Below are 23,130 nucleotides of genomic sequence, written 5' to 3' on the forward strand. Positions count from 1 at the left end.
TTTTCTTCCGCTTCTTCAAGAATTTCTTCAGACTTTCGACCATCAAAGAGTAAGAATCATGTCTTCTTCTTCTGAATCTGTTTCTGAATCAGGTAGTGGTAGGAAGGGGGGTGAGGGGTCTTCTGGCCGGAAAAGGTCCGGGGAGAAGACGGTAGAATATTTTCACAGCATTTTGAGTAAGGATACTGTGATATCCTTACACGGAAAATATTTTCTTCCTGGGGGGTTATTGGTGATTCCCGACGACATTCATAGGGCTAACTCGCCGCCGTAGGGTTATGCCACCGTTTACGAAGCCTGCTTAGAATGCGGGCTTCGTTTCCCTCTTCCCCCTGCCTTTGTAGAGCTGCTTGATTTTTTTCAACTTCCTTTAGGTCAGGTGACTCCAAATTCTTGGAGGCACTTATCGGCCTTTGCTGCCGAGCTGCGTAGACTAGAAAATGATCTGTCTCTGAGGGCAATCCTTAATTTCTTTCAGTTTAAGAGAAAGGGATCCTGGTTTTACTTGATCCCTTTACAGCCCTTCAGAGCATTCTGTAAAACCAAATGGCCGAAGTGGCAAAATCTTTTCTTTTTTTATAATAGGACAGCGGCTCCGGACTTTTCCTGGAGAGGGCCGAAGTCCGTAATTCCTCATCCTCGGGTAGAACCGTTGGACGAGCTCGAGGGCGAGCTCAATAAGATTCCCATGATTAGGAAACAGTACTCGGAATCTGAGCTCGTCAAGGGTGACTTCGTGTTCGATATCTCGTCTTCGGACGAAGAGACTGAGGGTGAGGATTTCTTTTTTATGCTTTACTGCTTTAACGACGAAGACTAACCTTGTTTTCTTGCTTTTTGGCAGTGAACATGCTAAACAAGCTCGGTCGCAAATCCTCCGAATCTAATGAGCCGGAGAGACAGAAAGCCACCGGCTCGGCGTCTGATGCCGAGAAGAATCCGAAAAGGCAGAAGACCTCTTCTTCGGATCCAAAAAAGCCGGAGTCGACTTCGGCAAAGGGGAAGGGGAAGATTCAGAAACCCCCAAGAGCGCCGGAGAAAGACATTGTCTTGGCGGCCCCTTCGGAACATGTCTGTGAGCCTTTTGCATGGCCAACGGACTTTGTAGAGGTGAATTCTCTTCTTGATTTTCTGGCCTTGCTTTTTTCCTATATTTTTTGTGGCCCCTCTGTTGACTTTTTCCTTTTTCCATTTTCAGAGGAACAATATGCTCTCCAAGCTCGTCGCCGTTGAACTCTCCAAAGCGTCCAACGATTATGCTGAGATGCAGAGGAAGTTGAATGCTGCTCGTCACCAGGCCGAACAGGCTCGGGCAGACTTTGAGAAGGCAAGGGCCGCTAGGATCTCGGCTCAGGATGAAGCTCAGCGTGCCAAAAACCAGCTCATCATCCAGAGAGAGCAATCTAAACAGAGGGAGGCAGCCGCCATGGTTGCTCAGGGGGAGGCTCTCCGTGTTTTCGCGGAGAAACTCTTTTTGAGCAATCAATTTTCGGCCTTTATCGGTGATCTGCTGAAATTGATGACCGATAACGCTGAGCAGGGACCCGAAGTCGTCCTGCCGCTGTATGGCCGAGAGATTTCAGCTCGTCTCCAGAGTCTGCCGCTCCTTGAGGAGCTTGCTTCTTCCTCGGTCCTGCTCTCTGCTGAAAGAGTCCGTAACTGCTGAGCTGACCGGGACGAGAACATGGAGGCCATCTTTGCCTCCTTGGGACCTGTTTCACCCGCTTCAATCTTTAACGAAGAGGGTGGGCAGGAAAACGAGGCCGGCAAGGAGACCGAGCAGACGGATCAGCAGGCCGGCGACGGGCATGCCGAGCAGGAGGTGCAGCAGATCGGCGATGGGGGCACCGAGCAGGCTGGAGGGAGTAGGGGGGCCGAGGCTGAAGCCGAAGTAGACAAGGAGAAGGAGGCTGAAACCCACAGAGGAGCCGGAGACGAAACTGGCGGAGTATGATTTCGTCTCCCTTCTCTTAGTTTAGTTTCTTTCTCTCCTTGTAAAATGGCCTTGAAGCCCTCCTTGTGTAAAAAATTTTCTTGTGAATGAAAAAATTCTTCTTTCTACACTCGTGTCTTCTTTATAGCTTTTCGTAATCTCTTTTACTCCTGTTGTGGTTTACTGCCTGCTCGGTAAACTGAAATGCCGAACTGACATAGCTGCTTTGTATTCTTAACTCTAAGGAGCTGGAGGTACTTCACTGGAAGCGGCTATACTCTTCGGCTTTAAACGAAGCTGAGAAAAAAGCCATAGATGACCAGGTGAAGTATGACGAACTCTTGGCTCGGTTAGTGGAGCTGGAGTCCAACAATAAGGACTTAAAGTCCATAAAGAAAGATCTGGATGCCGAGCTGAACACTGTCATCGCTGAGAGGACTGCATATGAGGATTTCATCTGCGGGCGCGGGGGAATGACCATATCTGAAGTTCAGAATCAAGTTGATGAACTGTGGGAGGAGCTTCATGTACTCCGGAAGAACAATGCGCTGGAGAGCTCGGCTTGCCAACAAGTTGTGAAGTCATTGCGGCGCTTGGCTTCTCGGTACGACATCATTCTTTCCCGGCGTCCCTCAATCGAGAGATTCCTTAGGCGTTTCCCGCCAACAGATGCTCACACTCCAACTCAAACCTCTAATCCACTTGCTCAAGATTCTACTCCAAACCAACAACGGACTCAGGATGAACCGGAAACGTCAAGACGAGAACGTACTCCAAGTCAGCAACGGACTCCGGAGCAACCGGGAATGTCAAGACGAGAACGCCCTGAAGTTCGTAGAGGAGTTGTGATTATGAGTGAGCAAGATCAGCGGATGCTTCGTGAAGAGACTCTTCGCCGCCGAGGTGCTAGAACTTCCCGGACTCAGGGAAGGGGCGGTAGGTCGATCAGAGCATCTCGTCGACCTACTTATTCTTCAACTGTTCGGAACACCCGAACTCAGCATCATGAGGATTTTTTGGATAGGTGGCTCAACTTTAGCAACCGTGGACAGTAGAATAGTCCTTTGTAATGGTGTAACGCCTTCTCGTAGGGCGGCGAAATTGTATGCCGAACAAGACTTAATAAATGAAATTTTTTCATTTCGCTTCTATCACTGCGTATTTACAGTTCAGCGATTTTTTATTTCATTTATTGTACTCGTCCGCGGTCTTATGAAGAAAACTCTTCTTTGGCCGGACTCGTCCTCAGTCTTATGAAGAAAACTCTTCTTTGACCGGACTCGTCTTCGGTTTTATGAAGAAAACTCTTCTTTGACCGGACTCGTCTTCGGTCTTATGAAGTAAATTCTTCTTTGACCGGACTCGTCCTTGGTCTTATGAAGTAAACTCTTCTTTGACCGGACTCGTCCTTGGTCTTATGAAGTAAACTCTTCTTTGACCGGACTTAGTTTGTGTCCTTATTTGGCGAGTTTTATCGCTTGGATTGGACTTTCCCTTTGTGTCCTAATTTGACGAGTTTTATCGCTTGGATTGGACTTTCCTTTTGTGTCCTAATTTGGCGAGTTTTATCGCTTGGATTGGACTTTCCCTTTGTGTCCTAATTTGGCGAGTTTTATCGCTTGGATTGGACTTTCCTTTTGTGTCCTAATTTGGCGAGTTTTATCGCTTGGATTGGACTTTCCCTTTGTGTCCTAATTTGGCGAGTTTTATCGCTTGGATTGGACTTTCCCCGGTTGACCGAAGTGGTTTTCGGCTTATTGCAGTCCGTTTCAGACGAACTGCTTGTTTCTTAAGCTGAATTGTGGTCTTGTATCTTCCTTAGAAGCTTGGACTCACAATTGTCTTTAATACATGATCTAAAAAGGGGATCAGCCTTTAAAGATCAATATACCTCAGTAATATTTATAAGAGACAAAACGCACATAGAGACTAAACGCACATAAAGACAAATAAAAAAGACGAAAAAGATTTTAAACTTTTATAAAACGACCAGCATAAAGGACAAATAGAAACATGAAAGCACATATCCCTAGGACCGAACTAGATACAAGACTGACCGGACCTTGTCTCTTACAAATGGAACTTCTTGAGGTTGGAAATATGCCATGTTCGGGGTACTTGTTCTCCTGACATGTGAGTCAATTTATAAGACCCTTTTCCCAGGACTTCTGACACCCGATACGGACCTTCCCATGTGGGTTCAAGTTTGCCCAGCTTTTCTGCTCGGCTTACTTCATTGTTTCTCAATACAAGATCTCCCACTTGAAACTGCAGCTTTTTCACCCTTTGGTTATAATACCGGGTTACTTGCTCCTTGTACTTGGCTGCTTTTATGCAGGCAAGTTCTCTTCTTTCTTCGGCAAGATCTAGTTCGGCTCTCAGTCCGTCATCATTCAGTTCTGTTGAGAAATTGAGTGTTCGGGGGCTGGGTATGCCGATCTCAACCGGAATTACGGCTTCAGTGCCGTACACTAGACTGTACGGAGTTTCACCGTTGGAGGTTTTTGGTGTAGTTCGGTAAGACCATAGGACTTGAGGAAGATTTTCTACCCATTGTCCTTTGGCTTGTTCTAACCGAGCTTTTAATCCTTTCACCAAAATACGGTTTGTTACTTCCGTTTGTCCGTTTGCTTGTGGGTGAGAGACCGAAGTGAACCGCTGTTGAATATTCAACTCTTGGCACCAATTCTTGAATGTCTTGTCGGTGAACTGAGTCCCATTATCCGAAATGAGGATATGGGGTATGCCAAATCGGCAAACTATGTTCTTCCAAACAAAATCCAATGCCTTCGAGCTCGTTATCGTAGCTAATGGTTCAGCCTCCACCCACTTTGTGAAGTAGTCCACGGCAACGATCAAGAATTTCATTTGCCGAGGAGCTTGTGGTAGTGGTCCTACTATGTCTATGCCCCATTGCATAAAAGGCCAAGGGCTTTGCATAGCACATAGATCGGTCTGCGGCATCCTTGGGATATTTGCATGGATTTGGCACTTCGTACATTTCTTAACGAGCTGTACTGCTTCTTGTACCAAAGTTGGCCAATAATATCCCCATCTCAGAACTTTTTTAGCTAAAGCTCTAGCTCCGATGTGGCTGCCGCACGATCCTTCATGAACTTCTCTAAGGATGTAGTTCGTCTCTTCTGGTCCTACACATCGCAATAACGGTTGAAGGTAGGACTTTCTATATATGACTCCTTCATGAAGTTCATACCGAAGTGCTCGGCATGTGATTTTCCGAGCTTCTCTCTTGTCCTCGGGCAGTTGTCCTTGATCTAGATACTTTGATATTGGCGTCATCCAGTTCGGCGAGCTGGTTACTGAAAGTACCTCAGCATCATCAATGCTTCTGTGCGGTAATTCCTCCACTTTTGAGCTCGGATATGAGGCCAACTTGCTTAAAGTATCTGCTCGGCCATTTTCCGCTCTGGGAATGCGGATTATCCGAAAATAAGAGAAACTTCGGCTAATGCTTTGCGCTTTGTCCAAGTATTTTTTCATCCTTTCATCTCGGGCTTCACTTGTACCCAACATGTGATTCACTATGACTTGTGAATCACAATGGATTTTGAGAGATTTGATAAATAGACTTTGCGCTAACCGAAGTCCGGCAAGAAGGGCTTCGTATTCGGCTTCGTTATTAGTGGTTGGGAATAAGAACCGAAGTGAATAAGTTACCTCGTGTCCGTCGGGAGCGATAAGTAGAATACCAGCTCCACTCCCCGTCTTATTCGAAGCTCCATCTACGAATCCAATCCAACAGTCCGGCGGCTCTACTTCGGGTTCCTGGGGCTGTGTTGGTTCATCATTGGTAGGGCTTTTCTGTTCGGCAATAATAGGGATTGCTTGATCGAACTTTGCCTCTACCAGAAAATCTGCCAAGGCTTGTCCCTTGATGGCTTTCCGAGGTAGATATTCTATTGAATGTTCTCCCAACTCTATGGCCCACTTGGCAATTCTGCCTGATGCTTCAGGCTTAGTCAAAACTTGCCGAAGTGGAAGATCGGTTAAGACGCATACCTTGTGAGCATAGAAATATGGCCGCAGTCTCCTTGCTGCATTTACTAATGTCAGAGCAATTTTTTCCAGAGGTTGATACCTTGTTTCGGGACCTCTTAATGCTCGGCTTGTAAAGTAGATAGGACGCTGCTTTAGGCCTTCTTCTCGTACAAGTACCGCGCTAATGGTTTGATCTGATGCCGCTAAATATAAGAATATCACTTCGGCATCTGTTGGAGCAGAGAGAATAGGGAGTTCGGCTAAATAACTTTTGAGTTCGTCAAAAGCCTTTTTCTGTTCGGCTCCCCACTCAAACTTTGGTGCCTTCTTCAAAACATTGAAGAACGGCAGTTGCTTTTCGGCTGCTTGGGAAAGGAATCTATTCAGTGCGGCTAGACATCCAGTTAGCCTTTGCACATCATGTATGGACTTCGGCATTGCCATGTTCTGAACAACTTGAACCTTTAGGGGATTTGCCTTGAGTCCGTCCTTTGAAACCCAACAACCCAGAAACTTTCCCGAATCTACCAAAAAGGTACATTTTTGGGGATTGAGTTTGAGGTTGGCTTTTTTGAGCACGTCGAGAGTTGATTTGAGATTGTCTTCGTAATCCGAAGTGCTTCTACTTTTAACAACTATGTCGTCAACATAGACTTCAACCTCTTTTCCGATCAGGTGCCGAAATAGCTTGTCTACCATCCTTTGATATGTGGCTCCGGCATTCTTTAAACCGAATGGCATCTTTTTATAAGCAAAAATGCCGAAGTCAGTAATGAAAGCCGTTTTTGAAGCATCATTCTCATCCATTAAAACTTGGTGGTATCCTTTATACAAATCAAGAAAACAGAAAATTTCGAAGCCTATCAAAGCTTCTACTTTTTTATCTATGTTCGGAAGGGGGTAGCAATCTTTAGGACAGTGCTTATTTAGATCGGTAAAATCTATGCACATCCGCCATCCTCCTTCTTTTTTCTTGATCATCACAGGATTGGCCACCCAAGAAGGATATTTTACTTCGAATAATACATCCGCTTTCAGTAATTGGCGGACTTCGTCATGGATGACTTGATTTCTTTCTGCCGCAAAGAGTCTTTGCTTCTGTTTTATAGGCCGGACTGAAGGATCAATATTTAACCGATGTGTAATTACCTCGGAAGACACTCCGGTCATGTCCAACGGAGACCACGCAAAGACATCTTTGTACTCTTTGAGGAGCTGGACGGTCTTTTCCCGGAGCAGAGGTGTTCCCGCGAAACCGATCTTGACCGTTCTGGATGGATCATCTTCGTATAACTGAACTGTCATCGAGTTCGGCTCCGGTGTGACTTCGGTCATTTCGCCTGCCTCTGACTCCGGCTGCTGTGATTGCTATGCTTGATGGTGCCGATCTGATTGCTCGGCACTTTTAAGCGCAATCTGCAAACATTCTTTTGCTATCTTTTGATCACCTCGGATGACTGCAATCCCTTCTTTAGTGGGGATCTTGATTGTGAGGTGATAAGTAGAGCAAATGGCCCGAACTGTGTTGAGCCAGTCTCTTCCCAGGATGATGTTATACGGGGACCGAGCTTTTACCACAAAAAACTTGATCATCGTACTGGAGCTAGTAGGCGCTCTTCCCACCGTAATCGGAAGGCTGATAGTACCTTCAGGGCGGGTGTCTTCCTGGGCGAAACTTTTCAGAGGAAGTGGGGCCGGACTGAGCCGAGCTGGATCCACTTCCAGTTTATCAAAACATTCTTTAAAAAGAATGCTAACCGACGCTCCTGTATCCACAAACACTCTGTGGATCAGTTTGTTTGCCACTCCGGCTTGAATGACAATCGCGTCTTGATGAGGAGAAATGGCCGGGACGGGATCTGCATCTGAAAACGTGATTACTTCCTCCTTCTTCAGCCTTTTATGCATAGGCTCCTCTCGATTGACGCCTCTGCGTTATGCTTTTAGAGACGACTTAGTCTTCCCGGCTGGGAGAGCGTCAATAGTCTGGATTACTCCGTCATATTGCGGCTCGTCATCGTCTTCGGGATCCTGTTGCCTTTTAGGATCCTGAGGAGCGCAGTTCGCACCTCTCTGTTTCTTATTCTTCTTCGGCAGCTTGCTTTGGTATTTTTTTAACGTCCCTGCTTTCACAAGAACATCAATACCTGCTGCCAAATTTCGGCACTCCTCGGTATCGTGACCGTGGTCTTGATGGTAGGAGCAGTACGTATCCTGACTTCGGCGCGTGGCTGATTTCGTCATCCGCTTTGGTTTTTCGAACATATCAGAATGCAGTTCGAAAATTTCCGCTCTCGACTTGTTCAATGGTACGAACTGAGCGGGCGGTTTCTCAAGATCGAGACGTGGTCCCAATCTGCCTTGTACCGGTGCCCTTTGAATTCTTTCAAAAGGAGTCCGGCGAGGAAGCCCCTGATCGCTATGATCGGGCTTCTTTTTGTCTCCTCTGGATGAGCTGTCTAAAGACCGTTTTCGACGGTCTGCCTCATCGGCACGAGAAAACTGGTCCGCAATGTCCCACATCTCTTGAGCTGTTTGCGGACTGCACTCAACGAGCTTTCTGTAGAGAGCTCCGGGCAGAATTCCATTTTGGAATGCCGAAATGACAAGTAGATCATTGAGATCATCTACTTGTAGGCATTCCTTGTGGAATCTCGTCATGAAGTCGCTAATTTTTTCATCGCGACCTTGACGTATAGAAAGCAGCTGAGCCGAAGTGATTCGGGGCTTCCGCTTTCTGGAAGAATCTCCTGTGAAAAGCATCCATTAGATCTCTGTAAGATCTAATGCTCCCTTGAGGGAGGCTGTCAAACCACCTTCTTGCGTTCCCGATAAGCAGCTCGGGAAACAGCTTACACATGTGAACCTCATTGAGACCTTGGTTCGCCATATTATACTGATAGCGTCCCAGGAAATCATGAGGATCCACTAACCCGTCATAAGTCATTGACGGAGTTCGGTAATTCTGTGGCAATGGAGTTCTGGTGATATCATCCGAGAATGGAGTCTTCAGCGCTCCATACATAGCGAATCCGACATCTCTCCGGTATGGTGGAGATGGAGTTCTCCTGTGATTTCGGTAACAAGGAGGAGAAGGAACATGTCGGTGGTGAGGATTCTTTCTCCTGGAAGGTGCGACACTACTGCGGTAGTGACTTTCATGTCTGGAGACGGAGGGAGAATCCGCCGTTTTCTTCTCCGGCTTCTGGCTCTTTTGCAGGAATGTTAAGAACTCATCCTGCTTCTCAGCCAAGAACGACTTGACAGCCTCATTCAAAGCGAGCTGCTGTGGAGACTCGGTGCGATGACTTTTTGAGTGGTTTGTTCTTTCACCGTGAGAACTGGAGGTAGATTTCTCCCGAGGCTGTTTTCCGGGCCTACGGGCTGGACTAGCTTCCTCACGTTCATCACGGACGGAAGTATGGGTATTATGTGATCTGGTATGCATTTTTTGGTGGAAGAGGATCAAAAACTCTCTTTTATCACAGTTTTGGTTCTCTGTTTCCCACAGACGGCGCCAGTGATGATGTGGCGAATTTTTTATGGGAATAAATGCAAGTAATAAATGATCACAACACGGAAAATTACGTGGTTCGATTTACTGAGGTAAATCTACGTCCATGGGAAGAAGAGAGGGCAAATTTGTATTGCTTGGTCTCGCTTACAGATTACAATACTGATTTGCTATAAGATTCAGGATCTAGAGAGCTTAACCCTGGTCTATCTGATCTAAGTTCTATTTATACATTCGAACTAAGATCGTGGTTTGCAGCCCTGGTAGTGGGGTTGATAACTGCTTAATACCACTAAATAGATCGTGGGTGTAGTGGAGGTCGTGGAGATCCTGCATGAGTCCACTATCTCCTTGTTCGGTCGAATACTGAGACCGAACTGCTGAGACCGAACTGCTGAACTTTGCCGATCAGCTTTTGCCGATCTGAGAGTTGAGCTCGATTGGTCGGCTTTTACCGAGCTATGGGCTGTGACCGAACTCTTTGGTTGTGCCGAACTGATACTCTTTCTTGGGTTTTGGGCTGATGGGCCGTCACCGCTATTGGGCTTGCAATTATTATTTAGTTGTTTAGTTCGTATCCCATCAAACAAAAAAAATAGAATAACTTTCACGTGAATAAATCACTACTAATATTCGTCTTTAACATCTAATAGAATTGAATTTTTATGTAATTCGATTAGATGTCACAGTTAGTTGCGACAATTTACTTCGCGTGATTGCATCTCATCAAATAAAGCCAAGAAAAAATAATCCAACCAATAAATTACCCCAATCAATTTGATTTTCGAATCTATAATTGGTTAATAAAATCATCAATTTTGGTCCTTTTGTCAATAAAATAAACAGGGTGGGGAAGATGAAAGGGGAATGGCAGCTGTAATACGACGCTGATGGGGGACTACTTTTTTCCTGACTTTTATTTTTGAAATTATATTTTACCAAGTCTATGAATAAACATATACATTTAACAAAATAACTAATTAAAGATTTAGAATGAAGACCACTAATTTGTTGATACCAGCGTTATTAGTTAGATAAATTAGGATTTGCATATCTTTTCTATATCTTTGTTTTCTTGTTCATTAAGTTATTATTAGCATTATAAATTGGAGTTATTGTAATCATTTGAGAAATCAATCAAAAATATCAATATTATCGTTCATTCTCTTCTCCAAAGTGAGAAATCCGTCTTGCTCGACGGGCACTTGCACGTGACAGACATTTATCGATCGCCGATCTACGGACGCCGATCAACCCTATAGGGGATTTATCCTATCATTTGTGTTGATACTGGGGGTGTGAAATTGTGATGCATTTATTAATAGTTTAGCATTCTTTTTATCAACTTGGACGTAGATAGAGGGCCCACAACTAAATTCTTCTAATGTTTTCGAGTGTAATTTTGAAGTTATTTCATGTTTTTGTCTATTCTTTCACATCCACAGCTGGCCAATGATTATGCATACTTATTTGTTTTCTCTGATGTGAGATAACCAAACAAAGTTTAGGTTATAATATGAAAGTTACTCTAAGAGCATCCACAACCGTCTTCTTATCAGCGGCACGGTTGTGGGCCCGGCCCCACTTTTTCTGCCTGCTCTCTGGTAAGAGCACAACACCCATAGCTATGCTCTTCCGCAAGGACGAACACAATTAATTTAAAATTCAATTAAACAATAACATTTCAATAATACTAAAATTCATTAAAAAAACCTAAATAATATTACAAATGACAAATAAAATTCAGCCGGAAACCGCGGCTGGTCGGCAAAGTAGTCGGCAACGAGCCTTTCGTGGGCTCCCTCCCGGTCACGATGAATGTAGCGCCGATTTGATCTGGTTCGTTGAGGAGGAGGAGCGAGGGTATTCGCCGCGACATATGCTTCGTAAGCGGCACGATGTTGTTCGTAGTATTCTTGTTCTTCGCGTTCCGCTTCCGCCATAATATGGGTGAAATCCATTTGAGGTTTTGAATGAGGGATGAATGTGTTGATAGTTTGTATGAGAATTAAGAATGAGAGATGAATTGATGTGATAAATGGATGATGAATGTGTGTATTTATAGATGATTTTGGGGGAAAAAATAAAAAAATCAAAAAAATTCAGAAAAAAGGGAAAAAAAACGACCATATTTTTGGGATTTGGAATTTTTTAATTATTTTATATAATTTAAAAACGATTTTTAAAATAAAAAATAATAATTCAAAGGCAACGGCTATGCCGTTGCCCAATCATAAGCCGCCACGTCGCCTGCTCGCTGGCACGGCGCTGCTCGATGCATCGAGCAGCGCCGTGCCAGCGGCGCGAGCGCAGCGGCGGCGGTCCTCGTCCTCGCCGCTGGCACGGACGGCGGCCTTCACTCCCATCACCGTTGTGGATGCTCTAAGGATAGGTTTGGGTGAACTTATTTATGAATTAGTACACACTAAGAGAAAAGATAAATGTACATAAATATAAGTGTAATATCTTAAGAATATGAATTATAAAAATATTTGGATAATCGAGCTAGTAAGTAAAAGAAAGCATTATAAGTTAAGAGAGATAAACTCATAACCATAAAGGAACTTTTTAAAAGATAGAAATTAAAAGAAAAATGTTGCAAATGTTGAGAATGTGTCAATTGTCCTAATCAAAGAAATAACAAATCATAATAAATTTATATTAATATATTTCATTAGGATAATTGACATTCCAACATTTTTTCCTTTATCACTTTTCTACATTATCCACATTTTCTATTTTACTCTCATATTTGACCAATTACGGTATTAACCTTTATATCATCATAAACAAAACTATTTTTTTTATTGAAAAAAAAATATAAAACTAAAACTAACATTCAAATAACTTTTTCAGTTTATATTTATTCACATTTCTTAAAACTTATAAAAATACATTTATACTGAGGGTGTGTTATATTTTACTAACTCCCTCTTAAATTGCTAACTACAATTAAATGATAGGCATTAGACCACTAAATCAAGGTATAAAATCATTCATTCACGAATATCAATAGAATACAAAAAAAATTTCAATTAAGTATATTAATGTCAATTAACAAAAAAGTTAGTTATAACCAACTTTTAAAAAATATCCCAAAACGTTAAATGATTATAACTATCCCAATTTATATTTTTTTTACACAAAATATATCAAATTAAAGATAATTTTATAAGGATTCTAACGAAATCTCACTTGCATACGTTTCGATGTCAAAATTTGAATTTTTGTTTGAATTTTCATATTTTTGTATCAAAATATGTCAATATAACATATATATTCAAGGAATCATGTTGATATTTTTTATATACTATATTAATATTTTATCCAAAATCCTAAATTTGGTCATTCTTCTAATCTATTTAAATTTAAACAACAATAAAAGAAAATTATACGTGGCAAATCGAGGAGACCCTTATTCTTATATTCGTAACTGTAGTAAAATTCATTCAAAGAATGATCACAACTTACTACTTTTCTAGAATTAATTCTACTATGATATAGACACACAAATTTCAAAGGCCTATTGAGTCAAATGAATACCGGTTGAAAGTTTGAAACCACAATAAAACGGATATTCAAATTCAATTATATATACGCAAGCACATATACATTCATAGAGAAGGAACTTGAAATTTTTATTTTTAATATAAACCTCTTATTTTAAGCACTTGCATACCTGCCATTTGATAATCTCTCCTTTTTCAGCAAGAAAATAAAATGAAGTGCAGATGAAGAATAAAGCAAGCTGCTATATCTTAAATGTTCCATGACAGAGAATCTGTCATCTAATCTTGTCTTATCCTCTATAAGATTTAATTTAACCATGCCAAAAATTAATAAATAAAAAGAAGTTGCAACATTGATCTAACTAACATGGAGTACTTAAAGAGGATAAACCCCCAACATATATCTGTGCAAATAAACATGTCTGAAAGATCATGGAAACTGGAACGAACCTCCGATTCCAGTAGCGCCCTCCGGGGGAGAGATGGCGACCCAGAGAAGGGAGATGGTGATGGCAATGAGACCCGACCAGACAAACACGATGGTTGGGGTCCTTCCTCGTCTCCCCATCAGTCCCTTGGCGAATGGATACAGATGAGCCAACACCCAGAAACTAAAGAACACGCCTCCGAGCAAACGGCTCCACTGCGGTATGTTGCTGTATATAGTCCGGCTGACGCCAACAGCAATGGCTATCAAGTTGGTCATCATGATGGTGATAGGTGGGATCATCAACGAGCTCCATTTCAGGATGTACAGATCCGCGAATTCATCATCATTGTCGTCGCCTCCGGATTTTGATGTCAGAGTAAACGAGATCTCGATCCCAGCAATCACCTTCAGTAGACCCTGAAGCACGGCTGCAAGATGAGCGCTCGTGCCTCCTATCAGCCAGAATTGCTCATTACGCCACCACTCCTCTAAGTTGATGCCCGACCATTTTATCTCAAGCACGGCCAATGCACAAAGTGTCAAGGTGATGACGAGGAGGTATGTGAGGAAGGTCACGTCTAGACTCTGGACAATGAATTGACCGGAGAAGAGTGATAGCGCAGGAAGGAAGCAGTACACGATCAGGAACAAAGAGGTGAAAGGATAGATACCCACATTCAGGTAAGCAATTCTTTGTAGAATCTTCATTTTTGGACTAGCTAGCACGGCATTGTTACGGGAAAAGAAGATCTCGACTGACCCGGTGGCCCAACGGAGGACTTGATGAAGTCTGTCTGTGAGATTGATAGGAGCAGTGCCACGGAAAGCATCCCTCTTAGTAACGCAATATACAGATTTCCAGCCTCGATTGTGCATCCTATATCCTGTCACCACGTCTTCAGTCACTGACCCATAAATCCATCCAACCCGGTTACCCCACTCAGTTTTGTCTTCATACCAACACGAGATCACGCTAATGGCTTCAGCAACCGTTGATGCATCAAGGAGTTCCCTAGGAATGGTAAGAGCACCAGGTGGTCGTCCGTTCTTTACAGCAGGATGATCGGCAAGTGGTCTCCCTTGGAACTCTGCCACTGGGATGGAATCGATCAGGAAGCTCGAGTTACCAAATCTTTTAGAGAAAAGAGAAGGATTCATTTCATCATCATCGTCATCTCCCATCCTAAGAGCTCTGTGTTCCTCCGGTGCAGTTTTAATCGTCGCAGTCTTCTTCCGTTTAGCAAAACAACAGCTGCAACAGCCAGAGTGTTCTTTTGATCGGGGAGGATCAAATCCATAAAGTGCAGTTCTACGGAAGAGGCATCCAGTTCCAACATAAACTGGACCCTGCAGCCCATCTAGAGCACGCATGTTAACATCAAAGAACACAGTATTATGATTTGCATAGCGATCAGATGGATCTATTCCCTCAAACCTTTGAGGAAATTGGACATAGCATATACGGTCTCCACCACGATCCATCATGAAACACATGCCTTCTCTTATTGCCTGTGAGTTGTAGATGTAGTGATCACAGTCAAGATTTAAAATGAATGGGCCATTAGACATGATGGCTGAAGCTCGAACGAGAGCATTCATGGCCCCTGCCTTCTTATTGTGATCATATCCTGGACGCTTTTCACGAGAAACATAGACAAGCAGGGGTAGCCGAATGTCAACTTCTGTAAAATCAAGTGGGCTACTATCATCAGTTCCATTTAGAGGATCATCACTTGGTGGTTTCAACATGACCTGCAGTTTCGTAGTTACAAAAATGTTAATGAGTCAACAATACAAAGAAGTTAAGAGGGATGAACAAAATATAGTTTCTCAGTAAAAGGAAGTAACAAAAGTTCAAGCCTTCAAAAAAATCCCCAAAATAATCAATAAGCATAGAAAATAGTTGCTTGCCAAAGTGCAAAAATATTGCTTTCACAGCTCCTCAGAATTGTTTAATTATACCTACGTCAATACTGTAATTAAAGGCGATTTATGAGTCAGAAGTGACAATTAAGTCAACTGGTTTAGAAAGATGTTATGCTAAAACGAAATGGCAACAATCTTGAAGGATTTATACATACATACTAATATCCAAATCATTTGAGCAGAAAATATAACAACTATAAAGAGCATATACCTGTATAATTCCTGCATGGTCACCCCTAGAGTGTTCCGGACCAGAAACCACCCAAGTTCCCGGCCAGTGAGTCCCATCTGCCATCCAAGTTGCTTTAGAGACCTTTAAAGGTTCTAATATTTCATCCGCGGCAGTCTGTCTCCGAAGCTTCAAGGCCTTGATTTCTTCTCTAGCATTATATGCATCAGAGCGACGCCGGATTGAATCAGGAAGACCATTGATCCGAACCTTGAATTCATCATACTCACGCTTAACCCTTCTGCGATCCTTTACAAAATCAGGGCGCACTTTATTCTTAAATGGGTCTTTTTTCAGTCCGAAATAAGAGTCTGGATTTCTTGGTTCAATATCATGTTTTCGACAGAATGGCACCCACAAGTTAGCAAAACTTGCAGCTTCTGCCATGGCCTCAAATGTCAAGAGGGCACCTCCATCATCTGAAACATAACAGGAGAGCTTTTCGACAGGGTAATCAGCAGCAAGAATAGACAGAATAGTGTTTGCCGTAACAAGTGGAGGTTCTTTTTCTGGATCAGCAGTAGAAACAAATATATCTATTCCCGGAAGATCGGATTTTCCAGTTGGATTGGCTGGGCTGGGTGTTTCAAACTTCTCTTTTAACACGTTAAGATCAGTAGCACGATTAACAGGGCAGAACTTCGGAAGTTGGTCGAGTAACCAGGAGAAGGCAAACCAAATCTCACAGATGATAGACATCAACCACAGCCACCTTGCATCCTCGTTAGGATTGCTGATCCTCCATTGCAAAAATAGACCAAGAATAACCATACGGATAAAAATTAACAGCCTGGAGGAAGAAGAAATGAAGAGAGATGCTTGTCAGCTTTTATACCATATCCATTCAAATTTATACAGATGGGTTATGCCCAATCAAAATAATAGAAATAAGAACAATGAAAAAAAAGGCACTTAAAAGTCTGCATCCAGACATTGCAGGAATATGTTCAAAATCATTTATCACTGCTAGGGGATTTCTTGTACAGATTTTAATGTAGTCTCATAAGTCATAACCACATTGTAAATGCACAACCCACAAAATCTGGTTCTGAACTATAACAGACAACTTAAATTATTCAAGATGTATCCTCAGGTAAGAAATGAATTGCTTGAATTTCTACATTATCATCTAATACACCTTACGATTTACTTATTAAAATACCTGATAAGTCAATTCAAGATAGAAATTGTACGAAAACACACTACGAAAATCTGAAAATGCTATCAAGCAAAATATAAAAACAAAAACAGCCAACGTATTTACCTATATGGACTGAGTACTGCAGCTGGTATCTTCAGTTTACGGGTTAGAGGTCTCCATGGCTTGTTGAAAAGTTCTGGAGGCTCGCCTGTTTCGTCATTTTGATCTTCACTTAATCCCCCATCTTTTGGCCATATGGCATTACCATATCCATAGGTACCCTTAGTCTCAAACAACCATCGATTATGATCAAAATCCGTCCCTGCTTGGCTCCTCATTAATCCAGACTGGCTCCGCACTATTGCAGACCTGTTGGCTGACTTCATTAAGGACAACCTCCTTTCCATTTTCGACATTCCAGCATTAGATGGAAGAGGCAATGGCTGACCAGGCTCAGCTGACTCATCGGGCAATTCTGTATTCTTATATGGCTCTTTACAACCAGGACAGATCCCTCCACCAGCCTTGACAGAATCAACGAAGCAATCCCTGCATATCTTGAAATCACATTCACATGGAAGAATATCTTCACCCCTCTCGTCACTCATAACTTTTCCATCGCAGCCCTGTATAGCACAGGACGAACCTTTTGCCCCAGCCATCTGAGGATGGTTTGCTTCAGATTCAATCACCTTATCCATCAAGTGGGCACGGGTAACGCTGTTGTATCCTCCGGTGAACAAAGAGCTAGACACATATTGCTCCTCGACCCTCTGTGAAATCAGAGGTTCCCCCCTAATGGTCAAAGAATCCATTGGTTGATTATCAGGTGTTGGTGGTATATGCACTGTGTACTCCGCAAACTCAGCACCACTCATCTCACTATCAAGACTTTCCCTTGACAGATTCACATATCTGCCCGACGATGTTCTTCTTGTGAAGGTTACACTGGGAGGAATCAGGCCCCTCCCTGGCTGCGAATCAGAGGGCCTGAAGGATCTTCCTGCCATTACCAATCTATGCAATAACAAAGTATCTACTCACCAGAACCTGAAACATATCAAAGAGCCAAACATCAAATATTTAACTCTTAAGTTATGAAACACCAACATGATGTATATTCTGCTAACGGTCAGATTACTTTTCACCATTTTTAAAATCAAACATTCTTTCTCCGACGATCTTTTTTAAAGTGAAAAAACACCATCCCAAGACCTTTAATAGACCAAAATTGAATATAGCTTATTAGAATAGATCACAAAACACTTTCTCTGTCTACAACGTTACTCATTCATTTCTTTCTACAGGAAAAGCAAAAAAAGCAGCTGCTTTTTTGGCCAAATTCAAATCTTTGCCAGTAAAAGAACTAAATAAAATAGTTGTGCAAAGTCGAGATAATCTCAACCACAAAAAAGTTACCTATTTTCTGTAAAGAACAGATAGAACAGATATCAGAGATCACACCATGTGCACCTAATGGTCTCAATCTTCAAAACACAAAACACCTCAATACGAAAGAAGATGAGCAGATGAAGAAGTAAAACGCAAGGAAAGGTGTTGAAAACGTGTGAGCAAGAAGAAGATCGTGTATGTACAACAAGAAAATGGATGGAAATATATCACATCATCTATGCTACTCAGTCTACTTAAAAGAAGCGAAGACCATTTCTGTATATAAAAACAATGAAACGGCCTCCCTCCAGAACGATTAAGAAACTTTCAAACGCTAGTAATTAAATAATGGGACAAATTTATACATACGGCAATATACATTCATTATTCATTTCCCACACACACACACGGTTTGCAAACAAATTTACAACTGTAACACACTTGCTATATGTGACCCGGTCACTAGTTAGCCCTCTCTCTCTCTCTAAATTTTCCACACCAAACCAAACCAAACCAAACCAAACCAAAGACTCAGTTTCTAGGAAAAAAAAGTATAATAGAAACCTAACGCATTCAAACGGCATTAAACAGCCGTCTAAATTCCCCACTTCAACAGAATGACACTCATTCTAGAACAATGAGCTAAAATTAAGATAGCGGCATCTCACAAACAGACGAGATCTGAGCATTCAAGACAAAAACTATACCTTTGAAAATTTAAAAACTTAAATGGAAATAATCTAGCTCATGGAGAAAAGTTGATTTTGCGGCGCTAGCTTTTGGAATTGAAACATGAAGAAGCAAAGTAGGTTGTGTATTCAGTTGTTCGTTTGTGTTTTTGAATGTGAAACAATGGCGGAAATGGTGGTGGGGCAAAGTGTTGAAGCGAAGAATTGAACTTTTTCTATTCCTTTTAGCCGTTTTTAGTGATTGAGTTTTGAAATTGAAACAAGATGTAGATAGATTGGACGGACAGTGAGGCGAAGATTGAGGTTTAGTGGGAATGTCCTCGAACAAGGTCAGGATCCTCTGCTACTATATTACAATTGCTAGAACCGGCATGTAGAGGATCAGATAAATCAATACTATATTTAGTCCTCACACCTGTCATTCATCTACACGCTTTTATTTTCTTGTTTATTCAATTCCATTAAATTCTTTTATTATTGATTCAATTCAGATTTTTTAACATTCATTAAATTCTTTTATTATTGATTCAATTCAGATTTTTTAACATTCATTAAATTCTTTTATTATTGATTCAATTCAGATTTTTTTAACATTTATGTACAGGTATAAATTAATAAAGCGATCACGTTCTTTTATTATTGAGTTAATTTGATTGTCGAATACTCCTACTTTATAAAACTCACTACTTATTCAAGCTTAATTTAATTTGTGATAAAACTTCAATAAATACTAGTAGTATAATATATTTACTTAAATTCATCATTTTCTTTTACCAGGTTTAATTTTTTTTTAAGAATTCATATTACTGGAAAGTAGCGTAGTGTTTGCTGCAAACAAAAAATGACGTAGTTAAATATCATTTCTTTTCAAGAAATATTTAACGGAGAAGTGAGGACTAAGTAATTTTGAGGAAAGAATATTGACGGAATATTCTAAATTATATTGTGTCGTGATATCTCAAATTCCATGCTGAACAGGATTTGATATCCTAAAATTCTCAATTTTTAAATTAGGTAGTTTTCGTCTGCAAATGTAAGAGATACGTTAATAGAAAGCTGGAAATAATTATCCTCAAAGTTTAATTTTGTTTGGTGGATATTTACTTTAATGAAAGGGACCCTCAAAAAATTCAAATTTTTGTCCGACCAAGTTAATTATTGGTTCAATAAAGGTAGCGAAATTGAACAAATTTGAATTTAAAATGAATATTCTACTGTACAAGTTGTAAGAAAGAATTATTTGAATATTTTTTCCGTTGCCATAAATTGCAAAGAGAAAATGAAAATTTTCTTAGAGCATCAGCAATGGAGGCGTCAAAATCGCGACGCCGATTTTTCGCCGATGCCGGTTCTGACGCCGAACCATTGCGACCGGCGTCGGTGAAATCGGCGTTAATTTCGGCGTACCCATACCGATTCGTGTGGTGACGCCGGTTCTAACGCCGATCCTCACGGCGCCATTATATGCCCCTGATCGGCGTCAGACCGGCGTCAGAATTTAATTTTTTATTTTTTTTTCGAAAACACTATATATACGCGCTTTGAACGTCATTTTCATTCGCACCACTTGTTTTAATGAGTACTCTCTCTATCTTTCTTTCTGTACAAGATCAATAATGAGCAATGGAGAACAACTACGCAGGAACTCCAGTGACTATCGGGGGATGGTCTCAGACTCCCCCGACTCCCGGGGTAGGGTCTCAGACTCCCCCGACTCCCGGGGTAGGGTCCCAGACTTCCCCGGCTCCTGGGGGAGGTGGTTGGCCTCCGATGACCGGGTACTACAACATGTACCCGTGGCAGCAGATGATGCCGGGGTGGGCACCCGGCATGCAGCCCCCTATGCAGATGATGCCGGGGTGGGCACCCGGGATGCAGCCACCGGCGCAGCAGATGATTCCACCGCCGCAGGGGACGCCCGGGGGGGGGGGGACAACGCCTATCGGCCGACTTTTGATTTTTCCACCGGTTCTTCGCACACATCGACCCCAACAGATGCACAGTATACGGAGACCTTCTCCTTAGCGGACTTGGGTTTTGATATTAACGAGGTTCCGAAAACTCTCATTCAAAGCCAGGGAGTAGGGCGGGGTAAGAAGAAGGGCAAGGCCAAGAAGGTCGGCGAGTCGTCGCACCCGGAGGAGGATAGACGGGTCCGGAGGAAGTGGACGGACGCGGAGAACGTTGCGGTTGCCAAGGCGTGGGTGAGTGTCTGCGACGATCCTCTCGTTTCGAACAACCTGAGGATCGTCAACTTGTGGGCCAAGATAGCCGCAGCCTACAGGGTTTGTACGCCAACGCCCTCCGCATGCAGACCAGTTGCCAAACAGAGGAAGACTGCGGGAGGATTGCGGAGAGAGCCTACCCCGATCCGCAAAAGAAGTACTATGAGTTCACCTACTGGAACTGCTACGTTGTGCTCAACGAGTCGGAGAAATTCCGGGCAGGTGTCGACGCTGGCTGACCGAAGAAGCAGAAACTGAACTATACCGGAGATTATAGCGGCAGCAGCGGTGGTTCGACAGACCTCCCCGAGACTGCCCAGGAGGTCCCGACCCCTCGTTCGTTCGGTCGCCGACCTCGCCCGGTTGGCCAAAGGCGGGCGCAACAGGTTGCGAGGGCGGGCACCTCGAGTTCTCAGGGGGTCCATTCGGCATCCCCCCTCGGCAGGTCTACCGAGGAGCTCAAATTCTTCGCGCGCCAACAAACGCACGCTCAAATGGTGAAGACCTTAGCCGACTTCCAATCGGCGGTGGACCCCTAGGTGAAGGATTATCTTCGTGTATTGCTCCAGAGCCAGCGTGAAGAATTGGAGGCGATGAGGAGGGAGACCGACGGGAATAGCAGCGGCGTAGGTGGCGACAGAGGCGGCGGCGACGACGGTGAAGAAGGGCTGGGCGACGACGGAGACGAAGACGGCGGCGAGGAGTGATTTTTTTTTACAATTGTACTTTTTAATTATTGTACTTTTTTTAAAATTATTGTACTTTTTTAAATTAATGTACTTTTTAAATTTTAATAGTATTATTCGAATTTCTCGTATTTGTCTCGTAAATTAAATTCCGTATGTTGATACAATTGTAAATTAAATTATATAATTGTTATTAGTGATGTGGATAGGTAGTGGGAAGGCTATGCGAGGGCTATTTGATGTGGCAAGCTGATGTGGCAGGAGAATTTTAGTGCTGATGATGTAGCAGTGTGAAGGCTATGTGAGAGCTATGTGAAGTCCAGTCTCATTGTGGATGCTCTTACAAAACCGAAGAAGATGGACTACATACCTTGAAGTCTGGTTAAACAATGTTTTAAAATTAGTCAATGTAATGTTCAAATTGAATTGGATAAATACATACTATGTTAATTGGCCATTCTAATTTTTAAAACACTGAATTTAACTCTTGCTATTTCAATGGAATCAAAACCAATTACTATTAACCAACTAAAACAACGGAATGAAATTACCATGCTAACTGTTGATTAAAATTTACAAGTAAAGTTGGGATAAAATAATAAAAGCACAAAGAAGAGGGGGTAAATTAAAATATTTTGGACTCCGTAAGCAGAAACTGTAATAAATAGAAAATTATGTATTTAAATGAATAAAATGAATATTTTATTTAAAAAATTGAATTATGTTAACTTACTCCATAATAAGGATCATTGTAAGCTAGCATCTCATTTGAATGACAACTCAATGTTGTCCTTTTTTTCTATTTTTGTGAGAGTACGTAGAATTTTACTATGTTGTAGACATACTTTTACTTAATTATACTTTCTATGCCCACCTTATTATTAGCTCATGGTGTTCATTTTGTTTATCTCTTTTCTTATTAATTTTATTACTATTATCGATATATTACAACTTCAGGCCCATATATATGTCAGTGTGAAATGCAAGACTTAATAGTGACACCCCTATAGAAGCAATGGCAAGGTACACTACTGTAATGCAATTTTCTCATAATTCCTCATATAAACTTTTTTCTTCTCATTTGATTGAAACAATAATTAAATTAATTTTTAAGAATGAGTTCCGGATAAGGTCAGAATGAAAAAAAACCCTATCATATGACATTCATACCAATTCAAAATTTAAGCATATCCTTAATCATCCATTTTAATTGTGTATAATATGGATCACTCAGTGTCACATAAAATAGTGAAACTCAAAGGAAATATAAAATTGATCATCCATTTTAATTGTGTATATATAATGATTAAGTGCTTGTATACAATATTCTTCGTGGTCTTCTTGGTTTTTGCTATGACCTCCAGTAAAATGAAAAGTTACAACTAAAGTTTTCCAACAGTTATTAACGATAAGCAGTACTTAATTAAAGTCTCAAGTTCAAAGATCAAAATTGGCGA

General features: G+C 41.9%; 1 protein-coding gene across 2 annotated transcripts; it reads right to left on the bottom strand.

The window, feature by feature from the left end:
• Positions 1 to 13,178: 13,178 nt before the first annotated feature.
• LOC121768116 (cellulose synthase-like protein D3) lies at positions 13,179 to 19,141 on the bottom strand. 2 transcript variants are annotated; one of them, XM_042164490.1, is made up of 4 exons: positions 18,781 to 19,141; positions 16,805 to 17,731; positions 15,523 to 16,330; positions 13,179 to 15,137 (listed from the first exon to the last, which is right to left on the bottom strand). In XM_042164490.1, the coding sequence occupies exons 2-4, from the start codon at positions 17,689 to 17,691 to the stop codon at positions 13,386 to 13,388; spliced, it is 3,447 nt and encodes a 1,148-aa protein (XP_042020424.1). In that variant the 5' UTR covers positions 17,692 to 17,731; positions 18,781 to 19,141; the 3' UTR covers positions 13,179 to 13,385. The 2 variants fall into 2 exon arrangements, with proteins under 2 accessions (XP_042020424.1, XP_042020425.1); XM_042164491.1 differs by lacking the exon at positions 18,781 to 19,141 and adding an exon at positions 18,101 to 18,687.
• Between the last annotated feature and the right edge of the window lie 3,989 nt (positions 19,142 to 23,130).

The sequence above is a fragment of the Salvia splendens genome, chromosome 15 (assembly GCF_004379255.2).
Source record: "Salvia splendens isolate huo1 chromosome 15, SspV2, whole genome shotgun sequence".
In the NCBI taxonomy this organism is placed as follows: Eukaryota; Viridiplantae; Streptophyta; class Magnoliopsida; order Lamiales; family Lamiaceae; genus Salvia; species Salvia splendens.

What these genes read in the sequence shown, in the direction of transcription:
- LOC121768116 (XM_042164490.1), bottom strand. Translation starts at nt 17,691, where the DNA reads ATGGCAGGAAGATCCTTCAGGCCCTCTGATTCGCAGCCAGGGAGGGGC. An exon ending in GCAGTACTCAGTCCATATAG is followed by an intron (nt 16,331 to 16,804) that starts GTAAATACGTTG and finishes TTCTTCCTCCAG; the next exon opens with GCTGTTAATTTTTATCCGTA. An exon ending in ACCATGCAGGAATTATACAG is followed by an intron (nt 15,138 to 15,522) that starts GTATATGCTCTT and finishes ACGAAACTGCAG; the next exon opens with GTCATGTTGAAACCACCAAG.